At 48.0% G+C, this 22,855-nt stretch overlaps 1 protein-coding gene across 2 annotated transcripts in view; it reads left to right on the top strand.

The window, feature by feature from the left end:
• Positions 1 to 23: 23 nt before the first annotated feature.
• Positions 24 to 22,855, top strand: part of Art7 (arginine methyltransferase 7) — a 210,426-nt gene continuing 187,594 nt past the window's right edge. The window contains exons 1-3 of one of the 2 annotated variants that reach the window (XM_068389650.1): positions 24 to 97; positions 12,953 to 13,103; positions 17,944 to 18,093. In XM_068389650.1, the coding sequence (XP_068245751.1) occupies positions 12,972 to 13,103; positions 17,944 to 18,093 (282 nt within the window). In that variant the 5' untranslated portion in view covers positions 24 to 97; positions 12,953 to 12,971. The other variant, XM_068389651.1, reaches the window with a different exon arrangement.

Here is a 22,855-nt window from a genome sequence, read left to right as displayed (position 1 = left end):
TTTACGGTCTCGGTTGTTAAAGGGTTAAAGCATATGACTAAAAATGAAAGGTTTCAGAATTAAAAAGCTAGTAATGTGTCTTCTGCTAACACGTGAAGTAAGTGGCACTTTGGTCAACTTGACTTGTTATGTGGCATTGCATTGTCTGTTGTTATTTCATCAGCCTTGGCGTAGATAACAATCAGATATCTATAGATTTAATGAAATTGTAACGAATCCTGTGTAATTGCTCAAATGTCATAGTGAGTTACCGCTTCTGACGTTTAAAAACTTCATTTGTGTAGTGTTTCTAACCATAATTTTCCATAAATATTGGGTTTGTTTTCTGTGTTGAAATATAATTTGCCTCATGTAGTAATGTCGAATAAGTCTTTTTGAAATACTTATTGAAATGAGATGGTGTTATAAGTCATCCCGGCTATTATGGAACCTCATAGAGAAGAAAACAATAGAATAGCCACAGGCCTACTAGAGCAAAAAATTGTCTAGTAGGCCCAAACTTTATCAATTTCTTGGGTTTGGTAAATCTTTACTCGCTTACCGTCCATACAGTGCATGCAATAAAGTTACCCTTTAATTAACATGGCTGGTAAAGATGCATCTTGAATTATGACAACAGTAGGCCTACCGGTGCAATAGTCATAGTCTATTCAGCCCGTGTTCTGTATAGGAAACACTGTTAAGGTAAATAAGCCTGTAGATCCATACTACCTCACATGTTAGCGCTAATAGTGTACTTTACCATAGGCTTTATTAAATGGGCGAAACCATGCATTCAGCTCTGTAGCTATAATAAGCAGCTCTTATAGGAGAAGGACACTCCAAAAAAAAACCATTGTTCTCTAGTCTTGGGTAGTGCCATAGCCTCTGTACCATGGCCTTTCACTGTCTTGGGTTAGAGTTCTCTTGCTTGAGGCTGCACTCAGGTACTATTTTATCTAATTTCTCTTCCCCCTGTTTTGTTTTAGTTTTTATAGTTTATTTAGGAAATATTTATTCTGTTATTGTTCATAACATTTTCTATTTTATCAAGTTTCATTCCCTCACTGAGCTATTGTCCCTGTTGGAGCCCCTGGGCTTATAGCATCCTGCTTTTCCAACTAGGATTGGAGCTTAGCAAATAATAATAATGATAATAATAGTTGCATTCACCTATTGAATCTCATCTTAATTTGTTGGACAGGAACTTACAGTCTATTAATTTTCTTGTTCCTGATTGTTATTAATCTTGGGCACTGTCGTTCAAATACTGTAGTTTGTTTCGTATGTTGCATAATATTTTTTATAATTCTGACCATCCCTTGCTTTTAGATTTTCCTGGACAGTACTATCCTGTTTTTAACACTAGTTATGCAGTTAATTGTAATAGTCATGCCTTCTCCTTCATGAGGATTGTAGAAGTTTTATTCCATATGTGACCAAGTTTTGGAATGATCTTCCTTATCAGGCTGTTGAATTGCTGGAACTTCAAAAGTTCAAACTTTCAGCAAATTTTTTTTTAAGTTGAACAAATAGTTTTACCAAACAGGCTAACATGTCTCATTTTATTGTTTATAAATGTATGATCTTTTTTGATGTTACTAATATTAGAATATTATATTTTAATTTTTCATTACTTCTCATATAGTTTATTTGTTCCCTTATCCCACTTACTCAAAGGGCTATTTTTCCCTGTTGGAGCCCTTATTTTTTAACTATGGTTGTAGCTTAGCTAGGAATGATAATAATAACACTGTTTGCCCTTTGCTTTACCTCAGGACTAATTCATTCATTCGTTCGTTTAAGAACGTATTACACAAAAACCTAAAAAGTGCAAGCCACAGGCTCTTGCACTAGGCAGCCCGTAAATCGGAACTGATATCTGCATTCTGTTATGGTACTTAGTCTAATCTCTTTCATATTGCATCTACGTACTATCAAGGTGTTAAATGGTGTCCAAAATCAAACGATTGTTCTCTAGTCTTGGGTAGTGCTATAGCCTCTGTACCATGGTCTTCCACTGTCTTGGGTTAGAGTTCCCTTACCTGAGGGTGCCCTTGGGCACACTATTCTATCATAATTTTTTTTTCTTCCTCTTGTTTTTTGAAATGGTGTGTTGGGTAGGCTTAATAGATGGGCCATGGATGCCTGGTGGTTTATCAAGAGGTTGTCCTTTCCATATCTGATTCTTTTTCTTCTCAAAACCATCCTTACTGTCCTCCCTTCAGTTGAAGTGGCTATCCTGGAAGGCATTTAGCCTTGCATGGGTCGATGCCTGGACAGTCTACGTGATTCATTCAGGATATCGCGTCCCATACACGTCATCTCTCCCTCCCCTGATCAGGAATCCAGTGTCAATAGACTCCTTTGCGATGAGATCAGCAGAGGTCCAGACCATGTGGAAGAAGGGCCCTCTCCAGGAGGTCCTCGACGAGTCCCCAGGCTTCTTTAGTCGATTCTTTCTCGTGAAAAAGGCGTCTGGAGGCTGGAGACCAGTGTTCGACCTCTCAGCTCTGGACGAGTTTGTCAAGCAAATTCTATTCAGCAGGGAGACGGCAGACATGGTCAGACAAGCGGTAAGAACACAGGACTTCATGTGCACACTGGACCTAAAGGACGCATACTTCCAGATCCCAATCCATCCGTCTTCAAAGAAGTACTTAAAATTCAGCGTAGACAACAGAAAATACCAGTTCAGGGTAATGTGCTTCGGTTTTTCCACAACACCCAAGTCTTTATCAGAGTGTTTGCCCTAGTGTCATCTTGAGCAGACTGGATCGGCATCCGTCTCCTCCATTATCTGGACGACTGGCCAGTCTTAACAGACTCGGTGTCAACCCTTCTTCAACACCGAGACAAATTTCTGAGGCTTTGCCAAGATCTGGGGATCATGGTAAATCTTGAGAAGCCCTCCCTGCTTCCCACCCAAAGACTGGTATACCTAGGTTTAGTTTTAGACACTAATCTCGACAAAGCCTTCCCATCAGATGACAGGATAATGAGGCTGAGAAAGGTCGCAAGACCCTTTTTCATACGAGAAAAACTTCCAGCCCAGACGTAGCTACGTCTCCTCCGGTACTTATTATCTCTGGCCCCTCTATTCCCAACGGCTGCCTCAGGATTCAATCTCTCCAATGGCGACTCAAGTCCAGGTGGAATCAAGCCTTCGACTCCCTGGACACCCTGATCCCCATGGGACCAGAGGAACAGACACACATCAAACGGTGGCTGTCAAACAAGAATCCGGGAAAGGGCACAGATTTTCTCGGCCTTCCTTCAGATTTGATGCTGTTCTCAGACACATTAAAAAATTGAAAAAGTTGGGGGGGGGGTGCACGTGCTGCACCACACAACCTCAGACCTCTGGTCAGAGTCAGAAAAATACCTCCACATAAATCTCCTAAAGATGAAGGCTGTCTCTCTGGCCCTTCAACAGTTCCATTAGTTCGTGGCGGGCCACTCATTGCTGGTGATGATCGACAACACCACGGTAGTGGCTTACATTAACAAGCAAGGAGGTACTTTTTTGCAGTCCCTATCCCATCTAGCTGTAGAGATATTGAGATGGGCCAAGATTCACTCGATACTGCTATCGGCATGCATCATTCCTGGCAAGAAGAATATACTCGCTGACAACTTGAGCAGAGCATCTCATATAGTGAGTGCCAAGTGGTGTTTGGATCATCTAGTAGCCAACAAAGTCCTGACTTTGGGGTTCTCCGAATGTAGATCTTTTTGCAACAGCCCTGAACGTCAGGCTCTCGTTATACTACTCCCCAGTCCCAGACCCCAAGGGTCTTTGGTAAGATGTATTCCGAGAATGGTGGGACAGCTTCGACGTCTACGCTTTTCCCCCATTTAATCTGATGAGGAGGGTGCTTAACGAGGTCAGAACATTGGTTAACCTCTCAATGACCCTCATAGCTGTGCTATGGCATCGTGCGGAATGGTTTCCGGACCTTCGGCAACTCCTGACGGAGTCTCCAAGAGAATTCCCTCCATGACTCGGATCTACTCAGGCAACCATAAGCCAACACTCACAAAGCCGTAGCTTCGCTACGACTTCATGCCTAGAGACTATCTAGGATTTCCTCTCTCTCAGAGGATTTTCTCAAAAAGTTGCGAGCAGTATGTCTGGATACCTGCCGAAGTTATCAGTAGCAGTCTACCAGGCAAAGTGGAACGTCTTCTGTGGTTGGTGTCGTGGAAGGGTTATCTCTCCTCTTAATGCCACTATTCCAGCAATACTGTAGGGGGGTTCCTCATGTATTTGCATGAAGAAATGTGCCTTTGAGTCTCGGCGGTAAAAGGCTTTCGCTCATTTCCTCATTGCTAGAACTTTCCTTACTCATACAGAGTTACGAACTTACCTGTCCTCAGCCGGAAGTGAGACCTCCCCCATGGAACACGGTTTGAGTTCTCAGATCTCTGATGAGACCTCCCTATAAACTTTTACGCCAGGCAACAGACTTGGCAGACGGTGTTTCGCTAGCTTTGGTTTTGGCCAAACGAGTCATTGAACTTCATGGTCTCTCATACGACATCGCCCATTCAAGGGGATGGGGAGAGGTAACATTCCACTTCGTCCCAGAGTTTGTTGCTAAGGCTCAGAATCCAGGTGTGGCGGATCCCTGATTTGACTCCTTTTGTATTTTGAGTCTCCACTCTATAACAGACAACCCTGCTCATCTCTTAATCTGTCCAATGAGAAGTTTGAGGCTTTACTTCAAAAGAACAGCAGAAGCCCATCCCCGTGTGCTTTCACTTTTTGTCAGCACAGAGAGGAACAAGAGGAGGGTCACCAAAAATACCATCTCTGCTTGGATTTGCAGGGTCATAGAGTATGCCCTGAATCCATACCATCCTCATTCACGTCGCGAGAAAGCCCATGATGTCAGAAGCGTAGCTATGTCCCTGGCCTTCAAAAGAAACTTTCCATTGACGCAGATGCTACAGGCTGGGGTGTGGAAACATCGAAATACATTCACAGCCCACTACCTGAAAGACGTGACCCACAGGAGGCTCGATATGTTCTCTATTGGCCCTGTGGTGGCTGCACAACAGCTGGTATAATACCTCAAGCTCCTTATTGGTCAAGTAGCAGAAGGTTGAGGGCACTGTTACCCAGTTTTAGTCTGCATGAATGGAAAGGTATTACTGGCTTTTATTCTTTTCTTCTTCCTCCCCTCTCTTGGGGAAAGCAGCAGCCTAGGTTCTCTGCACAAGGTGACCTCAAATCACTGCAGGTAAACCATGCTTCTTGTGTACCTAATATTATGTCAATACTGTTGCGTCCCCATACCCCACCGAGGTGGTATTGGGAAAGTCTTGTTTACAACAGATTTTCCTACAAAGACTCGGAATAACTTTTAACTTGACAGTCACACTGCTTATCTCAACACATAGGTTGCATAGGCTGCAGACCTTGCATAGCAAGGTTTAGCGAGGTGTAGCCAAAAAGCCAGTTTGGCTGGGATGTCCACCCTCCTAATGGGTGAGTCACCCCTAATAAATAGTGTAGGTTTGTATTCCAGTTACGGAACGAATAACAAATTCGTAGATAATTTGTATTTGTTCCAACACGAAGTACTTACCTCGAACTACTTTCTTAGGAGTATCTGGTATCTCCTCCCATCCGACCAGAGTTTTGTGTAGTGTACCCTAAACCCATTTTCCATGAGGGGCGACCTCAGACGGAGTGATACGCGCCCTGAGGCTAACCCTGGGTCCGAGATCATGCTTGCTTAGGTCTCGACCTCCAGTAAGTTCTCTGGTCGCATCGCGATATCATCTTGCCGCTCTCCTTATCCCAGTGTGATTTGTGTGTCCCACGCGCTTCCCACGTGGTCCCTTTGTGCTTTCTCTGTGCGCGCTTGTGTCTCGTAGTGCTTCTCCTTCATCATGGAGCATCTTCGCCGTTGTCCTGGGCCTATGGCTGGCAAATCGTGTGGAGCGTTCCTTTCGAAACCAGAAGTGGACCCGCACTCCTTGTGTTCATCGTGCCGGGGCAGCGTGTGTTCCCCTTCCGACACGTGTCCGGAGTGAGAGTCGTGGAACGAGGTGCAGTGGGTGCGGTATAGCACCAAGAAGAAGGCGGCAAAGAAGTCGCCTAAGAAGACCAACGTCCCTTCCCCCCTTGCTTCGACGAGAGCCTCGGCGGTCCGAGCTTCTCTTCCAGCCTCCCCTACTCAGAGTAGGGGACGAGGTAAGTCCGTTGCGGGGAAGAGGCCCACGGCCCTTCCCCAGGAGTTTGATCTTCCTGACAGTGGGGTTGTGGCGTCTTTTCAGGTGAGTGAGGGGCCTGAGGGAGGGGCGGGAGTGTTTTCGGGAGATGGTGACCTGGTGCCTGCTGGTCACGTCTCCTCTGATGACCCCATGTGGGGTAATAGTGCTACTAATTTCTCCCCAGCCTCTTGGGCGTGCATTTCAGGTGGTTCAGCAGCCGAGGGCGACGTCGAGAAGGAGCATTCCCCACTGTCGGACCCCACTGCTTGGGTTCCCCATAAGATGCCCTTCAGGTCCCCGATGAGGATGGAGGATGACTTCGGGACCTGGGCTCCCACGGGACAGCCTCCTCGCTCCCCCCCAGCGCCGTCGGCTGTCTTCCCAGAGGTTTTTCTGCAGGAGTCGTCGTCCTCGGAGCGTCGCAGGAATCCTCCTACTTCACCGCGGGAGCCGAGGCCTTTGAAAAGGGCCTACAAGTCGTCGGTCTCATCGATAGAGGATCCTTCCTGCTCTTCGGAGGATGAGGCGCTGAGGAACCTCAGGAGGCGAAAAGGGAAGTCCCGCAGGAAGTTGTCGCGTTCCCGCTCCCCCTCGAGGTCGCGCCACGAGAGTCAGCGCCCAAGATCCCCTAAGAATAACGAATGGGTGATGGTTCACCGAGACAGACTTCTGGAACTAGCTGCAGCGCTGGGCCCCTCAGGTTGGCGTCCGAGGACAGCCTCCCCGGATAGATACTCCTCCGGCAGCAGCGGCACCGGGCGGAGGGATTCCTCATGGCAGGTTCCAGTTGACAGGCATAAGACCGCGAAGGTTCCGACTCCATCCGTCCAGCGGAGAGAGTCGCCCCTTCGGTCTGGCAGCCGAGTCCTGACCCCCAAGGGCCACCTAGCTCGGCACGAGCGCAGCCCTCGGCCTTCCTCAACGAGCAGGCCCGTAGATTCGAAGTCCTCCAGGAGAGACGTTAGGCCCATGATGGAGGCCCCCGTTCCGACGGAGATGCCCGTCCTTCGTCGGGAGCCCCCGCGGGAGCGTCGGTCCAGGACTCCGCCACGTGCGAGGTCCTCCGTTGAGGTACCCTCGTCACTTGCACCAGCACACCCGTCAGAGGAGCTCGATGACCATGGAGAGGGGTCAGCAGCGGAGGTATCGGCCTATCGGAGGGTGATAGGCCTCATCAGACACAGGCTGGACATACCGGAACCCTCCTCCAAAGATGCTTGGCATTCCAGCCTCAATAGAATAGTGGACGCCCCAGTCCAGCAGCGCCCTTCCTTGTCCCTTCCTCTGGCGAGGGACGTTTATTTGGGTAAAGCTCACGTGGACAGGATAGTGGCCAACCACGCCGAGGCGCCCAAGAGCCAGAGCTCGTCCAAGCTGCTCCAGGGCCTGAAGTCCCAGAGCAGGTTCTACCTCCCAGAGGGACAGCGAGCGGGCGCCTGTGCTCTGGAGCTGGCACTTACCGTACTAGGGCAAGGAGCCTCAGAAGAAAGGGCGTCCATAGCTCCGATCTGCTTCTCTCCTTCGGAGGCGTTCATGATGGAGGAGATGTCGAAGGACCTTGTCAACGTCTCCTGGTTAGACTGGTGGGCCGCCACCCTGGTGGGCGTTCAGTCGTCATACGACCTGTTAGTTCCGGAGACCCAGGCCTTGCTCAAGGAACTCATCAGCTCAGGAGGCAAGGCCCTAAAATTCTTGTCTTACCTGTCGTTAGCCATGTCCTACGAAGGAAGGACACTGTTCTGAGCAAGATATCCAGGAGGCTGCCGGATAGAGCGGCCAAATCTCTGAGGAACCTGACCCTGTGGGACGACTCAATCTTTCCCCCGAAGGCAGCGGAGGAGGCGATGGAGAGAATTCGGAGGATGAAGGAGCCGTTCGAGACCAGGCCCCACCCGGTCAGGAGGCGGACGTTTAGAAGACCCTCCGTCGACTCGCCTCGCCCTCCTAACCGCCCTAGGAGGGACAACTCGGCGACAACATGGTCCCAGTCGTCTCAGCCCTCCCGTAGGGGATCAGCCCCGAATCAAGCCGCCTATAGACCATCCTTCTCCGCTTCCAGAAGAGGTCGTTCAGGCCGCTCATCGAGGAGGAGATAGGGAGGGAGGCCCCCTACTCCTGCCGGAGCCTCAGGTGGGGGTATGCCTCAAACTTTTTTGGCAAGCATGGGAAAAACACGGAGCAGACCCATGGACAGTGACAGTTCTGAAAGAAGGGAACAGATTGCCCTTCCTAGCGGACTCTCCTCCTCTGATAACAGACCAGCAGGCGGAATGGCTAGCCCCCAAGGATCCCTTGAAACGGACAGCTCTGCAGGGAGAGGTCTCAGCGATGTTGGCGAAAGGGGCAATGGAACCTGTTCAGGACCCAGGTCCGGGGTTCTACAGCAGGCTGTTCCTGGTGGAGAAAGCAACAGGAGGATGGAGACCGGTTATAGACCTCTCAGCCCTCAAGAAGTTCATCTGCAAGACGGACTTCAAAATGGACACTCCAAAATCAGTATTGGCGTCCTTGAGAGAAGGGGACTTCATGATGTCAGTAGATCTCAAGGATGCCTACTTCCAGATCCCAGTTCATCCCTCCAGCAGGAAGTACCTACGGGTGAAATGGGAGAACCAGACGTTGCAGTTCAAAACCCTCTGCTTCGGGCTGTCCACTTCCCCCCAAGTCTTCACGAGGGTCTTCACAACAGTCTCAGTCTGGGCACACGAACAAGGCATCCGCTTGATTCGTTACCTGGACGATTGGTTGCTACTTTCAGCCTCAGAGGAAGTACTGAAGAAGCAAGGCGTGAGGTTACTGCAGTTCTGCAACGTTCTGGAGATCACCATCAACCTAAAGAAGTCTCAACTGATTCCCTCCACCAGGACGACCTACCTCGGGATGGTTCTGGACTCCCGGTTAGTGAAAGCCTTCCCTTCCGCGGACAGACTGGACAACTTAGACCAGGTCCTCCGCTCCGTGGTCCTGCCATGCTTGCCAAGATCGTTTGAGGCATCCCCCCACCTGAGGCGTCGGCAGGAGTAGGGGCCTCCCCTCCTATCTCCTTTGAGAGCCGCGGCCTTAACGCCCTCTCCTGGAGGGTCTGAAGGCTAACTGTGGAGTCGAAGCTCCTCTACGGGGGGCAAGGCAAGGGAAAGATACGTGTGCCAACTTCTACATCCGATGGGCGGACGGAACCAAAGAGGCACTGGGCAAAGGTGTGGGGGGGGTGCCTCTCCAGTGGCCACTGAGGCAGGCACTGGAGAGGCAATAGCCCTGTTCGACCCGCTAGGGGGGAAACCACTTTGCCTTCGTCACGGATGGAGCCGTCTGGAACGGGGGTAGCCGTCATGGGTCTACCCCCTCCCGGGGAAATCCGTGGGGTTTAAGTACCTTGCCATGTCAGCAGCCGCCTCCGATGCTTGGATGGGGCTGGCCGGGACGATGGCACGGCTGGCTCCGTCACGGATGGAGCCGCCGGGACGGAGATATCCGTCATAGGTGTGTCAGCGGCCACCTCCAATGCTTGGATGGGGCTGGCCGGGACGATGGAGCGGCTAGCTCCATCACGGATGGAGCCACCGGGACGGAGGTATCCGTCATGGGTCTACCCCCTCCCGGGGAATCCGTGGGGTGTGAGTACCCTGGTATACCAGCGGTTGACCACGAAACCTGAATGGAGCTGTCGTGGTACTGGGTATGGATGCCATGCTGCCGGGTTGAGCCAGCGGCTGCCTCCGCTGGACGGATGGCACTCCTGCGGAGATCCATGGAGCCGCGGGCTTCCCGTGCTGGCTGGTTGGTACCTTCGTTCAGGGCGGGCCATCGAAGAACCGGAGGCTGGGGCAAGGCTGCCAGTCTGAAGGGGTGACTCTCTCCGCTGGGCGGGAGAAGTCGTAACCTTCGCGGGCTTATGCCTGTCGACCGAGACCTGGTGCGATGACTTCCGTTGATGATCGGGTCTGCTGGAGGAGACGTACCGCGAAGATGGCGAAGGAGCACTAGGGAGCCAGCCAGTGAGGCCTGAGAGCCAGTCCTCATCCGTCGCGGGCTTCGGTTCGTCCAGCCTGTGGTGCAGTCTGATGAGGGCTAGTACTTTTCTGTACGTGGGGGCCTCGTCCGCTGAGCCTTCCGTCGGATGCCCTTCTGCCTGAGAAGGGGCACCTACGACGGGTGCCCCCGCTTGGGGTGAAGGCATCCTTTGTCGTGGTACGACTTCGATGGTTCTGGATGGAGGATGGGCATCGCCGCTGGGACGGAGGCCTCTGTCCTGAACTTGTATCTCCCCATGGAGGACCAAGCTGCTGCGGGCTTCCTCGTGGCTGCTGGTTATCTTTCACATTCTGGCCGGCCTGTCAAAGTCTTGGAGGCTGGGACACGGCTGCCAGACCAAAGGGGCGACTCTCCGCTGGGCGGAAGGAGTCGGAACCTTCGCGGACTTATGCCGGTCTGCCAGAGACTGCTGTAGGGGGCGTACTTCGGAGCGGGAGAACGAGCCCTTGGGAGCCAGCCAGAGGTACCCGGAACTGCTGAAGCTCCCAGGAGGTGTCTGTGTGGGATGGCGACACGCACCCATTCCTCCCTAGGGGGACGACTTCTTCTGTGCCTCCTTCTGGGAGATCCTTCGTTGGGCGCGCTGACACATGTGACGGGGGTACTCCGACGGAGGACCTCGCACGTGGGGGAGTCCTGGACCGACGCTCTCGCGGGGGTTCACGTCGAAGGACGGGGGCCTCCGTCCTGGGTCCAACATCTCTCCGGAGGTTCTCGTATCTGGGGGCCTGCCCGTCGAGGAAAGCCGAGGGCTGCGCTCGTGACGAGCTAGGTGGCCTTTGAAGGTTAGGACTCGGCTGCCAGACCGAAGGGGCGACTCTCTCCGCTGGGCGGATAGAGCCGGAACCTTCGCGGTCTTACGCCTTTCGACTGGAACCTGCCATGATGAGTCCCTGCGTCGGGTGCCGCTGCTGCCGGAGGAGTATCTATCCGGGGAGCTCGTCCTTGGATGCCAAGTTGAAGAGCCCGGCGCCGCAGCTAGCTCCAGCAGCCTATCGCGGTGAACCATCACCCACTCACTGCTCTTGGGGGAAACCCACGCAATGGGGTCCGACAGCGGGGAAAGCTCCTTCTCGGCGTCGCCCTCGGTTGCAGAAGTGACTGAAAAACACGCCAAAGAGGCTGGAGAAGAATTAGGGACATTTTTCCCCCACATGGGGTCATCAGAGGAGACGTGGCCTGCTTGCACCAGGACTCCGTCTCCCGTACACACTCGCGCCCCTCCCTCCGGCCCCTCACTCGCCTGGAACGACGCCACAACCCCACTATCCTGAAGATCAGACTCTTGGGGAAGGGCCGCTGGCTTCTTCCCCGCAACGGACTTACCTCGCCCCCTACTCTGGGTGGGGGAGGGTGGTAGGGAAGCTCGGTCAGACAAACGCCCGGCGAAGCAAGGAAGGAAGGGATGCTCGGCTTCTTAGGTGACCTCTTCGTCGCCTACTTGTTCTTGGTGCTATACCGCACCCACTCAGACTCCTGGGGAAGAGCAATGGGCCTCTTCCCCACAACTGACTTACCTCGTCCCCTACTCTGGGTAGGGGAAGATGGCTGAGAAGCTCTATCCGACGAGGCATCGGGAGAAGTAAGCGGCGAGGAGAGGCTCGGCTTCCTATGTGACCTTTTGGACGCCTTCTTCTTCTTGGTGCCGAAGCGCACCCACTGCACCTCGTTCCAGGACTCGCACTCCGGACACGTGGCTGTAGGGGAACATAAGCTGCCCGTACACGAAGAACACAGAGGAGAAGGGTAGGAAAGGGTATAGAATGAACACAATGGGTCCACGTGGGGACCGCGTGAGACACAAAGGGTCGCACTGGGTAAGGAGAGAGCGTCGAGATGTTATCGCGACGCGACCAGAGAACTTACTGGAGATCGATACCTGAGCAAGCATGCTCTCTGACCCGGGGTTAGCCTCAGGGCGCGTATCACTCCACCTGAGGTTACCCCTCATAGAAAACGGGACTAGGGTAAACTACACAAAACTCTAGTCGGTTGGGAGGAGATCCTAGATGCTCCTAAGAAAGTAGTTCGATGTAAGTACTGTTAGGAAAAATACAAATTACTTAAAATTTGTGATATTTGGAGATAATTTCTGTTTTCCATAACCAATACAAACCTGGAGTTGTTTATGTAAATTGGCCCGCCATCACCTGTCCACCAGAAGTCCTGCTTGCAATCAAAAGTGACATACCTCAACTGTGAGAGTATATATAGAGGTGGCTTGGTACTCCAAGCCTACCTGCTCAAGCGGCTAGACAGGGTTGCCACCTTGCACTTTAAGTCTAATGGCTACCTTCCAGCTTTGCCGAAAGATAATCTAAATAAATAACTCCAGGTTTGTATTAGTTAGGGAAAAATACAAATTATCTCCGAATTTGTCATTGTATGATGCTTTGTGAAGTCCTAGTATTATTGTCTTCTTGATAATATTTTAAGTAAAATTATATGTAGATGTACAATAGGTACTGCAGGTTAAAAAATGCATGTTGTAGTGATACCTAGGTCTTCAATACAAATGGCAATTTTATTAGCACCACAATTAGCTCCCACTTCAGTTGTTACTTGACTTTTGTAAATACTTTACAGTACAGAATAGTATTCAGATTTATTGAATTATATCATGCAAGTGTCTCCTGAAAATAAATTAGTAAAAGAATTATTTGTATATCTGTTGGTCTTTTTATATTTTGCTAATGAACTTAATTTTTATGTTCAGAGTTCTTCAGTATAGAAAAATGAGCATCTTCACTTCCCAGCTGAATCCCGTTACTGGGAAGATGGAATGGGAGCTTCAGCCAGAAAATTATGATTTTCAACAGGAAGTTGCAAGGTCTGCTTATGCTGATATGCTCCATGATCAAGAAAGGGTGTGTATATTACAGTAACCACATGTATTATAGTAGTATACTGTATTTTCAATTTAAGAGTAATGTTATTTTGTTCCTACACGTAATACAAACTGTATCCCTTTTTTTTTAGAGTATAACATCAACAAAGCTGAAACAGCCATTAAAGGCTTTTGACAAAATAAGCATAGTTGGTCGCTGGTGGCGAATAAGCCACATCCACCTGACAAGCAGAGTAACCAACATTTTGACTTTGGCTGCAGCTGAGTACAGACTTACATTGCAATGCTGGCTTCCATGGTTGTTTAGACTAATAAAAGCTTTCCCTTCTCTTTTAAGTGTTTGTGATGTCCACCCCAAAACCAGACATGCATATTTTCTCTGACAAAAAAGGCTAATAACGGCTACGTGAGTAAACGGGAGGAAAGGTGGACCCCCATGTACTTTGCAATTTTTGCAGGGGACATGATTGTTCACAGTCATCCCCATGTGAGGTCTGTATGGAGTGGCCTCTTTTTCAGTGGTAAGTTTGCTAAGAAGAAAAAAAAAATCTAAGAGGGATTCATTGTCATCAGAGGGCATGCCTAAGCTGATGCCGAAGAAGCTCTATAGTTCCTTTTTCCCTTGTTCAGGAACAAAGCTGGTGGGTTTCCCTGCAATTTCTTCTGAGGCTTTGTCCTCTGGGTGAATCTGTTGGGGGAAGGGAGACTGCCTTCCACCCTCTGGGTATGGTTCTGATAAGGTAGTTGTATTATCCTCTTCTAGTGGGGACAATACACCCTTCGCTCTCTCTCAACTACTATATCTTTAACACGCACACACACACCCATGTGTTATTACTCTTGACGACCCTGGGGAAAATTTTGATTTGTTTCGATTGTGGCCTTTGCTTGGGATTGATGGTGCCCCATTTAGAGAGCAACTTCTGGAGGCACTTGTATCAACCAGAACACAAAAGTCTTCTGCTGCTGCTGCTCTTCCAGTTCCTCTTGCAGAGGAGGTGTTTGTCAATATCTCCGCATGCACGATCACCACTGCCACTTTGAAGAAGAAGACGTCACCAAAGGACAGAATGACCGGTTGTTTGTAGTCTCACAAGACACCGAATAATTCCACTGTATGGTCTTTTGAGGGGAGTAACGCTACACTGAAGCCCAACCTTCGTGAAGGAAGCTCTGTGAAAGGTTCCTAAGGATTGGAATTTTAAGAGATCAGTCCAGACCATGGCTAGTCAGGACTCTAGTCACTCTTTTGCCTTGGGACGCTTGTGAGACGCTTTGATGACTGGCCTCTTGATAATGAAACTGCAAAAAATAATGAAATATCATCTGATGCTTCTGACTCGTGATTGCCGTAATCTTCTGTCCAGTGAAAGGAGATTCAAAGGTTTGAAAATTACTTGTGAATGGCAGAGGCAGGTGATTGTGACAATGCTCTAGCAACTGTCCATATACTTTTCACATGTGATCAGTGGCCAAGCCCCCCTCCATCAAACTAAGACCAGGGAGGACAAGGCAGCGGCTGCTGATAACTCAGCAGGTAGACCCATAAGATCCATCAAGCCCCCCACAAGGGTAGTGAGGTTGCAAGCTCTCTAATAAATTATCGAGCTTGAGTGGATATCGAATCCCCCGTCTAACAGATTGCTAAGCAGGGACGTTTCCAATAGGCTCGTTCTTCTCATGAGAATTGATCACCTCGTGCACAATCACCAAACAACCAACCCACTCGGTCCGAATATATACGAGCACAATCGTCATGGTCTCATTCACTACGAGCCAGAAGATCCCAAGGTTTTCCCTTTAGGGTCAAGAAGAGTCATGCTTCTACTTCTCGTTTACCATGAGATAAAAAGTCTCCGACAGTGCGTTCATGCTCCTCCCAAGACAAGAATGCTCATGCTTCCAAGTCTTGTTTGGAGTGGCAATCGTGGACTTCCTGATCACAATACAAGTCTCGTAAGCAGTTTTCTCCCAAAATGTGTTCCTGAAAATGCACAAATAATCACCCAGATATGGTGATGAATGTGCTTGAGCCTCATAGTCACAAGCATGCTCTAGTAGGAGATCTTGAGCTAGCTCCTTGCATTTTCAGGGAATGTAGAGAGGATACGTTAGTGTCTACTTCATAATATCCATCTTAAAAGACCAGTAGTGGCTGGTCTGCCAGTCGTCATTGTGACCAGACCCCTTTGAAGACATCCCACCTTTAGATCCCAAGACATTGAAGGGAATGAAGAAGAGTCCTTGTTCCTCCAAAGAGAGAAGGCAAGTTTCATCTCCTGAGCCCTCAGGGTCGGATGGAGCATGAACCATGAAATCTTGTAAGAAAGAACATTACACTCCTCATAATTCTTCCCCAGGTTCAGATCGGGCTGTTTCTGACTCTTGATCTGAGTGCAAGCTCAAGCCTGCTGCTGAGGAGGTTAAAGCCAGAAAACATTTGGCTCTTAAAAGGTCACCCTGCAAGGAGGATGATCACTCATTGCTAGTGTCTGCAGAGAGTTGGCAAGTCATGCTTTAGCCACTCGTTTTGAGAACTACCACCCCTGTTTGATCTTAGATCATGATTGGTCCTACCCTAAGCCAATGGATATCCTTTCCTCGTGCATGGAATCCTCCACTGGGAGGAAGATCTCTCAAAATCCATGAGACTCCTCCACTCCAAATCAGGGTCCTATGCTAGCAGAAAGACAACCCTAAGACATAGTTGACCTTCTTCAAGGTTTCGGCATTGATTCAAAAGCTTGGTGAGGCAACTTGAGCCCATAGAAGGAGGTAATTCATCAATTGACCTACTCTACGGCGCTTCGCAAAGTTCCTGACTGAACTTTAAAGTACTGTGCCTTTGTCCAGACTAGCATTGGCAGCTGTGAACAAGGTAGACGTTCAGATTTTGGTACTGAAGATTTCTGTGCTGTTTAGTCAGTCTGTCAAGGTCTAAACCGTAGAGATTGCATGTCTTGGAAGATGTTCGACATACAGTACTCCTTTATCAACCAATGACGCAGTAGAGGAGGTGACAAAGGGGTCATGGATAGAGAGGCTGAAATATGAAGGCACCTCCTTTTCACCATCCGAGTCCACAGCAATAGAATCCATGGCCATCCTTCTGGCTATCTTATAGATAAACTATTAGTCAGAGGCCGTAGCCCACTTCAGTGTCCCACTTTCCCTCGGACAACGTGAAGAAGTTCATGAACTTCGTTCTCTCTTCTCTCTGGGTGTTAGGTGGTTACCTTCTTAGTGAGCCAGTCGGCCAACCAGTGGGCAAACTGGGTCCTCAAATGGAGAGGTGCAACAGCAGGTTGCTTCTATAACCATTTTTTGTCCTCTGAAGGAACTTTTACCTCCGGAATGGAACATCACAAAAGTCCTTAGGTCTCTTAAAAGACCCCCTTATAAGCCTCTAAATGAGGCGTCAGATCGTGATCAGACCCTGAAGACTGTATTTCTGCTTGGCCTGGCCTCGGTGAAGAGGGTCTGTAAATTACACATTTCATATGCCATTTGTTATGATGAGGGATGGACGGAGGTCTCCTGTTCGTTTGTTCCAAAATTCATTGTAGAAATGCAGAACCCAGCCATGCTGGATTCCTGGTTTGAGTTTTTATTCATCTCCTCCCTTAAAGAAGCAACTTCCGATCATGACAATTTACTTCCTTGTCATGTATGGGCCTTGCAATGCTACCTGAAAAGAACTCAACACTTCAGTGCTGAGTACAGAGACTGTTCCTAGGCTCGGGGAAGGTAAAGAAACCTATCCCCAGGCATACTATTCCATTCTGACTTTGGGAAACCATCAGACACTCCTACTCCCCAGATGAAGCTCAGGGAAGCAGACCCTCGAGGACAAGGGTGTACAAAATCAGGAGTATCTGTTCTACCTTAACCTTAGGAAGAATTTGTCTGTGGTGCAGGTCATGCAGGAGGGACTCTGGAAATGTCAGATGACCTTCATTGCACACTACCTTTGAGAATATTCCCACAGGTACCTGGAGACCTTTTGATAGATGTTGCGCCTTAGGTCAAGAATGAAAGGTGAGAATGACTGGCAATTTCTCTTTTTCTCCCCCTCCCGAGAGGTGTAGCATTCATGCCGATAGGTTGTTGAACTGGATGCTAGCTGCGAGTAAGCTATGCACCAGTGACTTTTCTTTACAATTTGAAATTGTATTTGAAGTATTTCCCCATCCTTCAAACAAGGCAGATGATAGACCCTTTGTATACACATTAATTAATCATATAATGCTAATACACTGGACATCTAGATTCTTTATTAACTTAGAATTCATGGTACTGACTCCTGTTGCATCCCTGTGCACAGGAGGTTAGGGAGTTGACACGAGTCATGACTTTTACTCATTCCTAGGACCAAAGTTCGTTGACCTTTCTGAGGTCGGGTAACAAAGTGAGGTTCGGTCATAGGGACTTACTTCCTCGTAAGTTCAGTATAAGTCTCCTAATAAAGGCCGATGGTTTGTATAACATGTAGGAATAAATTACAAATTTCAAAGCAATTTATATTTTTCCTACATATACAAACTCAAGACCCTTGAGTTACATGGCCCGCCTCAACCATGTCGCAAGCGACTAGCCCAAAGGTCAAAGTGAAGGCTGCTTACCTTTCTGGGGGGTCAGGGCTTCCCTTCCATCTGGCAACCAACTAAGTTTACCTTGTTAAAAGTTTAACGACTGTTTCAGCTTTGCCAACGTCATACTCCTATTAAAGGTTTTAGGTTTTTTATAGTTAGGAGAAATATAAGTTACTTAGAAATTTGTGATTATTTTTTGTATGAAATTAATATTCTTTCACATTTACTTTCCTATGTCTTACTTCCTTTTCAAATTTCCTTTGACAGAACGATAAGTATTATGAAGGACTGAGACGTTCAATAGCCGATTTACGTAGAAGAGGGCAAGAAGTTCATGTGTTGGATATAGGAACTGGAACTGGCCTTCTGTCCATGATGGCAGTTTCATGTGGAGCAGACACTGTGACTGCTTGTGAGGTAATGCATTCTTTTTTATTTATAATTTTTAGCAAATTTCCAATAATAAATTAAGTATTTTATCTATATAATTAGGACTTGTTCTGATACAAATACAAACCTTCGTCTTTTACATAGAAGAGATCACAGCAAAGCTGGAATACATGGCTGTTAAAATGTTATAATGAGGTGTAAACAGTTGTTCAGGTGACTGGGATTGGGGAAGCTCTCCTGTTCGCTTACAGAGTAGTCACTTTGACAGCAGCCATCAGAGGACAGATGTTCTTGTTGACTGGAATTTTTGACAGACTATAAACATTTTGTTTTTCATTCACCAGCATGTTAGTGACTTCATTCTTCAGTGAGGATGCCTGCGGAAATGTCTAGGGGTGTCGGAAAATAACTGTGGATCCTCACCTTTTGTGCTGTGCCTACAGAGACACTACTGCAGTCAGGCCTCCCCTTGTGCTGACTGTTGGGAGTGATCACCTCCCAGTGGGTAGCATATGGCAGGAGGTGGAAGTAGTAGTCTACAAGGGATTCTTCACTTTTGGGGTCATCCTTTAAGTTGGGACGACTTCTTCCTCTGATCCCCGGTACATTGCCCTCCAATCCTTTCTTGTCAATCTCCTCCAGAGGCTGGTCAGGTTAGAGTAGTGGCCTATTAACCTTAGGGCAAACCTCCGGACCAGGAAACCTTCCCTTTTCCCCTGGCAAAACGTGGTACCCTCCACCCTGGGGGTGATTTCTATGTCTGCTTTTGTTTTACAGATGGATGATACCTTACGTTTGTTGTGGCCCTCCTTAGAACTTCAAGGGGTGGTAAGTGAAAGTGTTTGCTGCGAGAACTCTTCAGGAGAGTGTTGCTGCTCCTGCAAGAGAAGTCATCAGTTCTTCTCCAATGAGGGCTCAGAGAAAGTAGTCCCTCCTCATGGGGCTCATACCCGTGAAGCGAGCCACTGCCACCTCAACCTCTTGACTTTCTGAGACCTCCGAAAGAGACATATCTCCTAAGTGCCTTTTCTTTATGAAATGCAAAGGTACCATTGAGTAGACAGCCGTATTCTCCTTCACCTAGCCCAAACATGTGCATCTACATGCATGTCAAGATCGCCCTCTCACAAAGTATCGCAAGCAAGGATGAGTGCCTTCGCCCAAATGCTCTAGCTCTTTGGAACATTTTGCCGAGAGACAATGATTGCTCGACCATCGTGCTTACAGAATGATGAGCCCCTCTCACCTGAGTGCTTATGCAAGGTAGCACCCCTATCTCTGCTTGACCTTTCATTCATCTCATCCTGAAGAACACAGATAAGTCTCAACCAGATGCACCTCACCGAGGCGCGTGTGAGGTGCGTTTCACCAACACGAGCTTATGCTAGAGTGGCACAACATCCTAGACTTGCAATTAGGCATACGTCTTACGATGATGGTCGGGAAGATCCTCAGATTGTGGTTGCTCTCTTAAGAAGACAAAGTCGCATATTCCCCACGCCCTGCTTCAATTTCAAAAGTTAAACATCATGCCTTTAAAGCTCAATGATGAACGAAGGTGGCAAGAGAAATCTCCACGAGGCATCCTTATCATCGCAAGTTTCTGTCACCCAGAGAGATAGCTTTAGTTGACTATTATCGCTTGTTGCTGATAGAATTTGACTCGACCTTTTGCTTTCCCTCTCCTCGCAGATGGAGGAAGGAAAAGACAGACTGACAGCCTACTCCTATATGGGGCAGATCTCGGCCAGTGTTGGACAGTATGGAGATTGCAATGGAGACATTCCAAAGAACAGATTCAGTATAGTACTGTACTGCCTTTCAGTAAACTCTTGAACCCTCAGGGTAACCCAGGACTCACAAGCTACGAGAGATCCTAGAAGGAGTGCGGCTGCTAGTCCCCCTTGGCCTTGGTCCCCTCACAGGAGAGAGGAGTGAGAGACCATTTGATTTTCGATCCCTTCTGAGATTACCCAGATATGGTATCAGAGAGGGATGACCCCGATCTAGACTTTCGATGAATCTGACGATGTCCTTCCTCAGCCAGCTGGACCTAAGACACCGGATATGGAAGAATGCAAGTCAGATTCCACCTTTTTATGGGTATTGACCAGCATTCACAGAGTTAATTCCCTAGGAGAAGTACGTTACTCTTCTCCCAGCAGGAGGAAAGCTACCATTGTTTGGCTGTCTCATACACCTCGGCTCACCAGACCTCACGTAGAGCTCCCCTATTCAATCCTGGCCTCGAAGCGTTATACAAGTGAGAGTTCCTAAAGGGTGGGGAGATCCTGCCTGATGATTCTTCAAGCTTTTTCTGAGCTGAGAAAGTACAGTCAGCCCTCTTCATTCATAGGGGTGTGGTAATAGAGATAGTTGCTGACTTAGGTTAGGCTAACTCATAACCTAACAACTCGCTGCCCATTGCCTTTGCACGGTTGACTAATACACTTAAGTAAAAGAATCTTGTGCCGTGCGATGGGAAGGCAGTGACCTTCATGGCACAAGTCAGTAATCAGTGGGTCAACTGGGTGTTTGATGAGGAAGGATGCCTTGTTCTCTCCATTCACAAAACAAATTAGTTCAGAAGTAGCTGTCTCTTCAGAACTCGTTGGTTAGGGATAGGGCAAGGAAAGCCTTAAGGCCTTTTCGTAGACCCGGATAAGGACTGCCCACAACTTCACGGAAGGAACCAGTGCATGTACAGCCTTTTCGAGATATCCTACTTCAGGCAATGGGTCTGCAGAGAAAGAGGGACCTGCTTTTGCCAGTGCCCCCCCCCACCCCCTGCCATTCCTACTGCCAATTGTAGAGCATTGGTTGTCAGGCCTTTAGGGAAACTGAAAGAGGCATAGTGCCAAAAACACTGGCTTTGCATACGGAGGTAAGAGGGATGCTGGAGAGGAATGAGCTTGAAGTCATTCGAGATTAGTGGAGTCAATTGGAGGCTGGTTATCAACCTCTTGCCTGGAATGAGTTTGTGTGTCAAATGAAGTTCAGGATGGAAAGTGTGATCTTTGCTAAGTTTCATCAGGGAGGAAGAGATCATGCTTTCAGTGGATCTGGAGGACGTATAGATTTTAGTACCCGCGCATCTGTCCATTAAAAAGTAACCTCCCTTTTCCCACTACAGTACAATGTACCAGTTCCGGACTCTGGACTATGTACTGTTCTGCAGGTGTTCATGTATGTTTTCCTTGGTAGTAGCTTGGGCCCACTTGCAAGTGATATGACTGTGGATGTATCTTAACAGGTAGCTGACCTTGGCATCCTTTGTGGGGTAGTTGCTATAGGATTGCATTCGACTTTTTGCTTCTGTTATGATTTGGGGATTTTGATAATCGAGGAAAAGTTGATTCTCTTACCCAAGCTGAGGTTGAAACACTTGGGCATTCTGGTAGACATGACAACAGGAAGAATCTGGTAGTCAGACAATCTCATCAGCAAGCCTAAGGAGGTAGAGCATCCATCTGTCCAAGACAGAACAACCAGCTCAGCACTTACAGTCTTCTTGGTCACCTTTCCTCACTGGAGAAGCTCATTCTTCAAACAGGCACCTTGCCAAAAATCTCTGGAGAGTGCTACTTGAAGAATCGCTGTTCATTCCTCAGGGATCTCCCATCCCGCCCATTTCCAGTGAGGACAGGAGACTTAGGTTGATCTCACTTGTTGGCTGAACGTGAAACTCTGGCAGGGGAGTACTACTTGACTCTCTGCCTCCGGACATGCAATTGTGCTTATATGTGTTGAAAGAGGGGAGGGACGCATGTTTGAAGGACCTGGTTGTGTGAGAGGTGTGTTTAGAAAAAATACCATCTACTCAGGGTAGTAGCCATTTTAATTCTTCAAGGATTCCAAGAAAGTTGAGGATGCTTTTGATTTTTTGCGACACCATCTTACGTTTTTTGTACTTTTCTATTATCAATTCAAGATGTATTTTAACAGCATCAATTACCAAATGTTTTTATTTTGGTTTTGTTGTCAGTTGTTTCCAAGGTCCCTACGGTATCACGATTATGCTCACATATAGTTAACAATGTTGTTGATGTGATTTTGCTCCCTACCACGTAATCCTTGAAAAAAAACACTGTTCAACGAACTCTCGACCAGGTGATGTGAACAAAGATATTGAATATAAATATTGGTGAATGTAATAATTAAGTTTATTTTATACTAGCACAATATCATTTTTATAACCTAATTTGATATTTAACCTTACAAAATCTTTATATTTTATGCTATCTTAGAGCAAAACATATTCTCAAATAAAGAGCTGCGATGTACTGTAAACATGCTTAATTGTAAACATTTACATTTACAAGTATGAATGTACATTTATTCGTAAAATTATATTACCCTGTACATACTTTTTTTGGGGTATTACATTAACAACGAAAATTTACTTGGTTGTAAGCTTAAATAGAATCTCTCTCTTTCTCTCTCTCTCTCTCTCTCTCTCTCTCTCTCTCTCTCTCTCTCTCTCTCTCTCTCTCTCTCTCTCTCTCTCTCTCTCTCTCAGTAGCTAAGGTTTGTATCGTTAGGAAAAATACAAATTATTCCCAAATTTGTCATTTGTTCCGTAACTTGAATACAAACCAACGCTATTAATAGGGGTGACTCACCCTTTAGGAGGGCGGATGTCCTTGCCAATCTGGCTTTTAGCCTTACCAGGGGTAATCCGTACTGTGCAGGTTAGTGCATAGATGAGGAGACCCTTACACCTCACTAAACCTGCTAAGCATGGTCTGCGGCTTACACAAGCTTAGTAGGTTCGTCAAGAGTAGCAGAA

This window comes from Palaemon carinicauda, chromosome 16 (assembly GCF_036898095.1).
Source record: "Palaemon carinicauda isolate YSFRI2023 chromosome 16, ASM3689809v2, whole genome shotgun sequence".
Classification (NCBI taxonomy): domain Eukaryota; kingdom Metazoa; phylum Arthropoda; class Malacostraca; order Decapoda; family Palaemonidae; genus Palaemon; species Palaemon carinicauda.
Note: the sequence above shows the minus strand (reverse complement) of the source record. Positions and strands in the feature narration are given on the sequence as shown.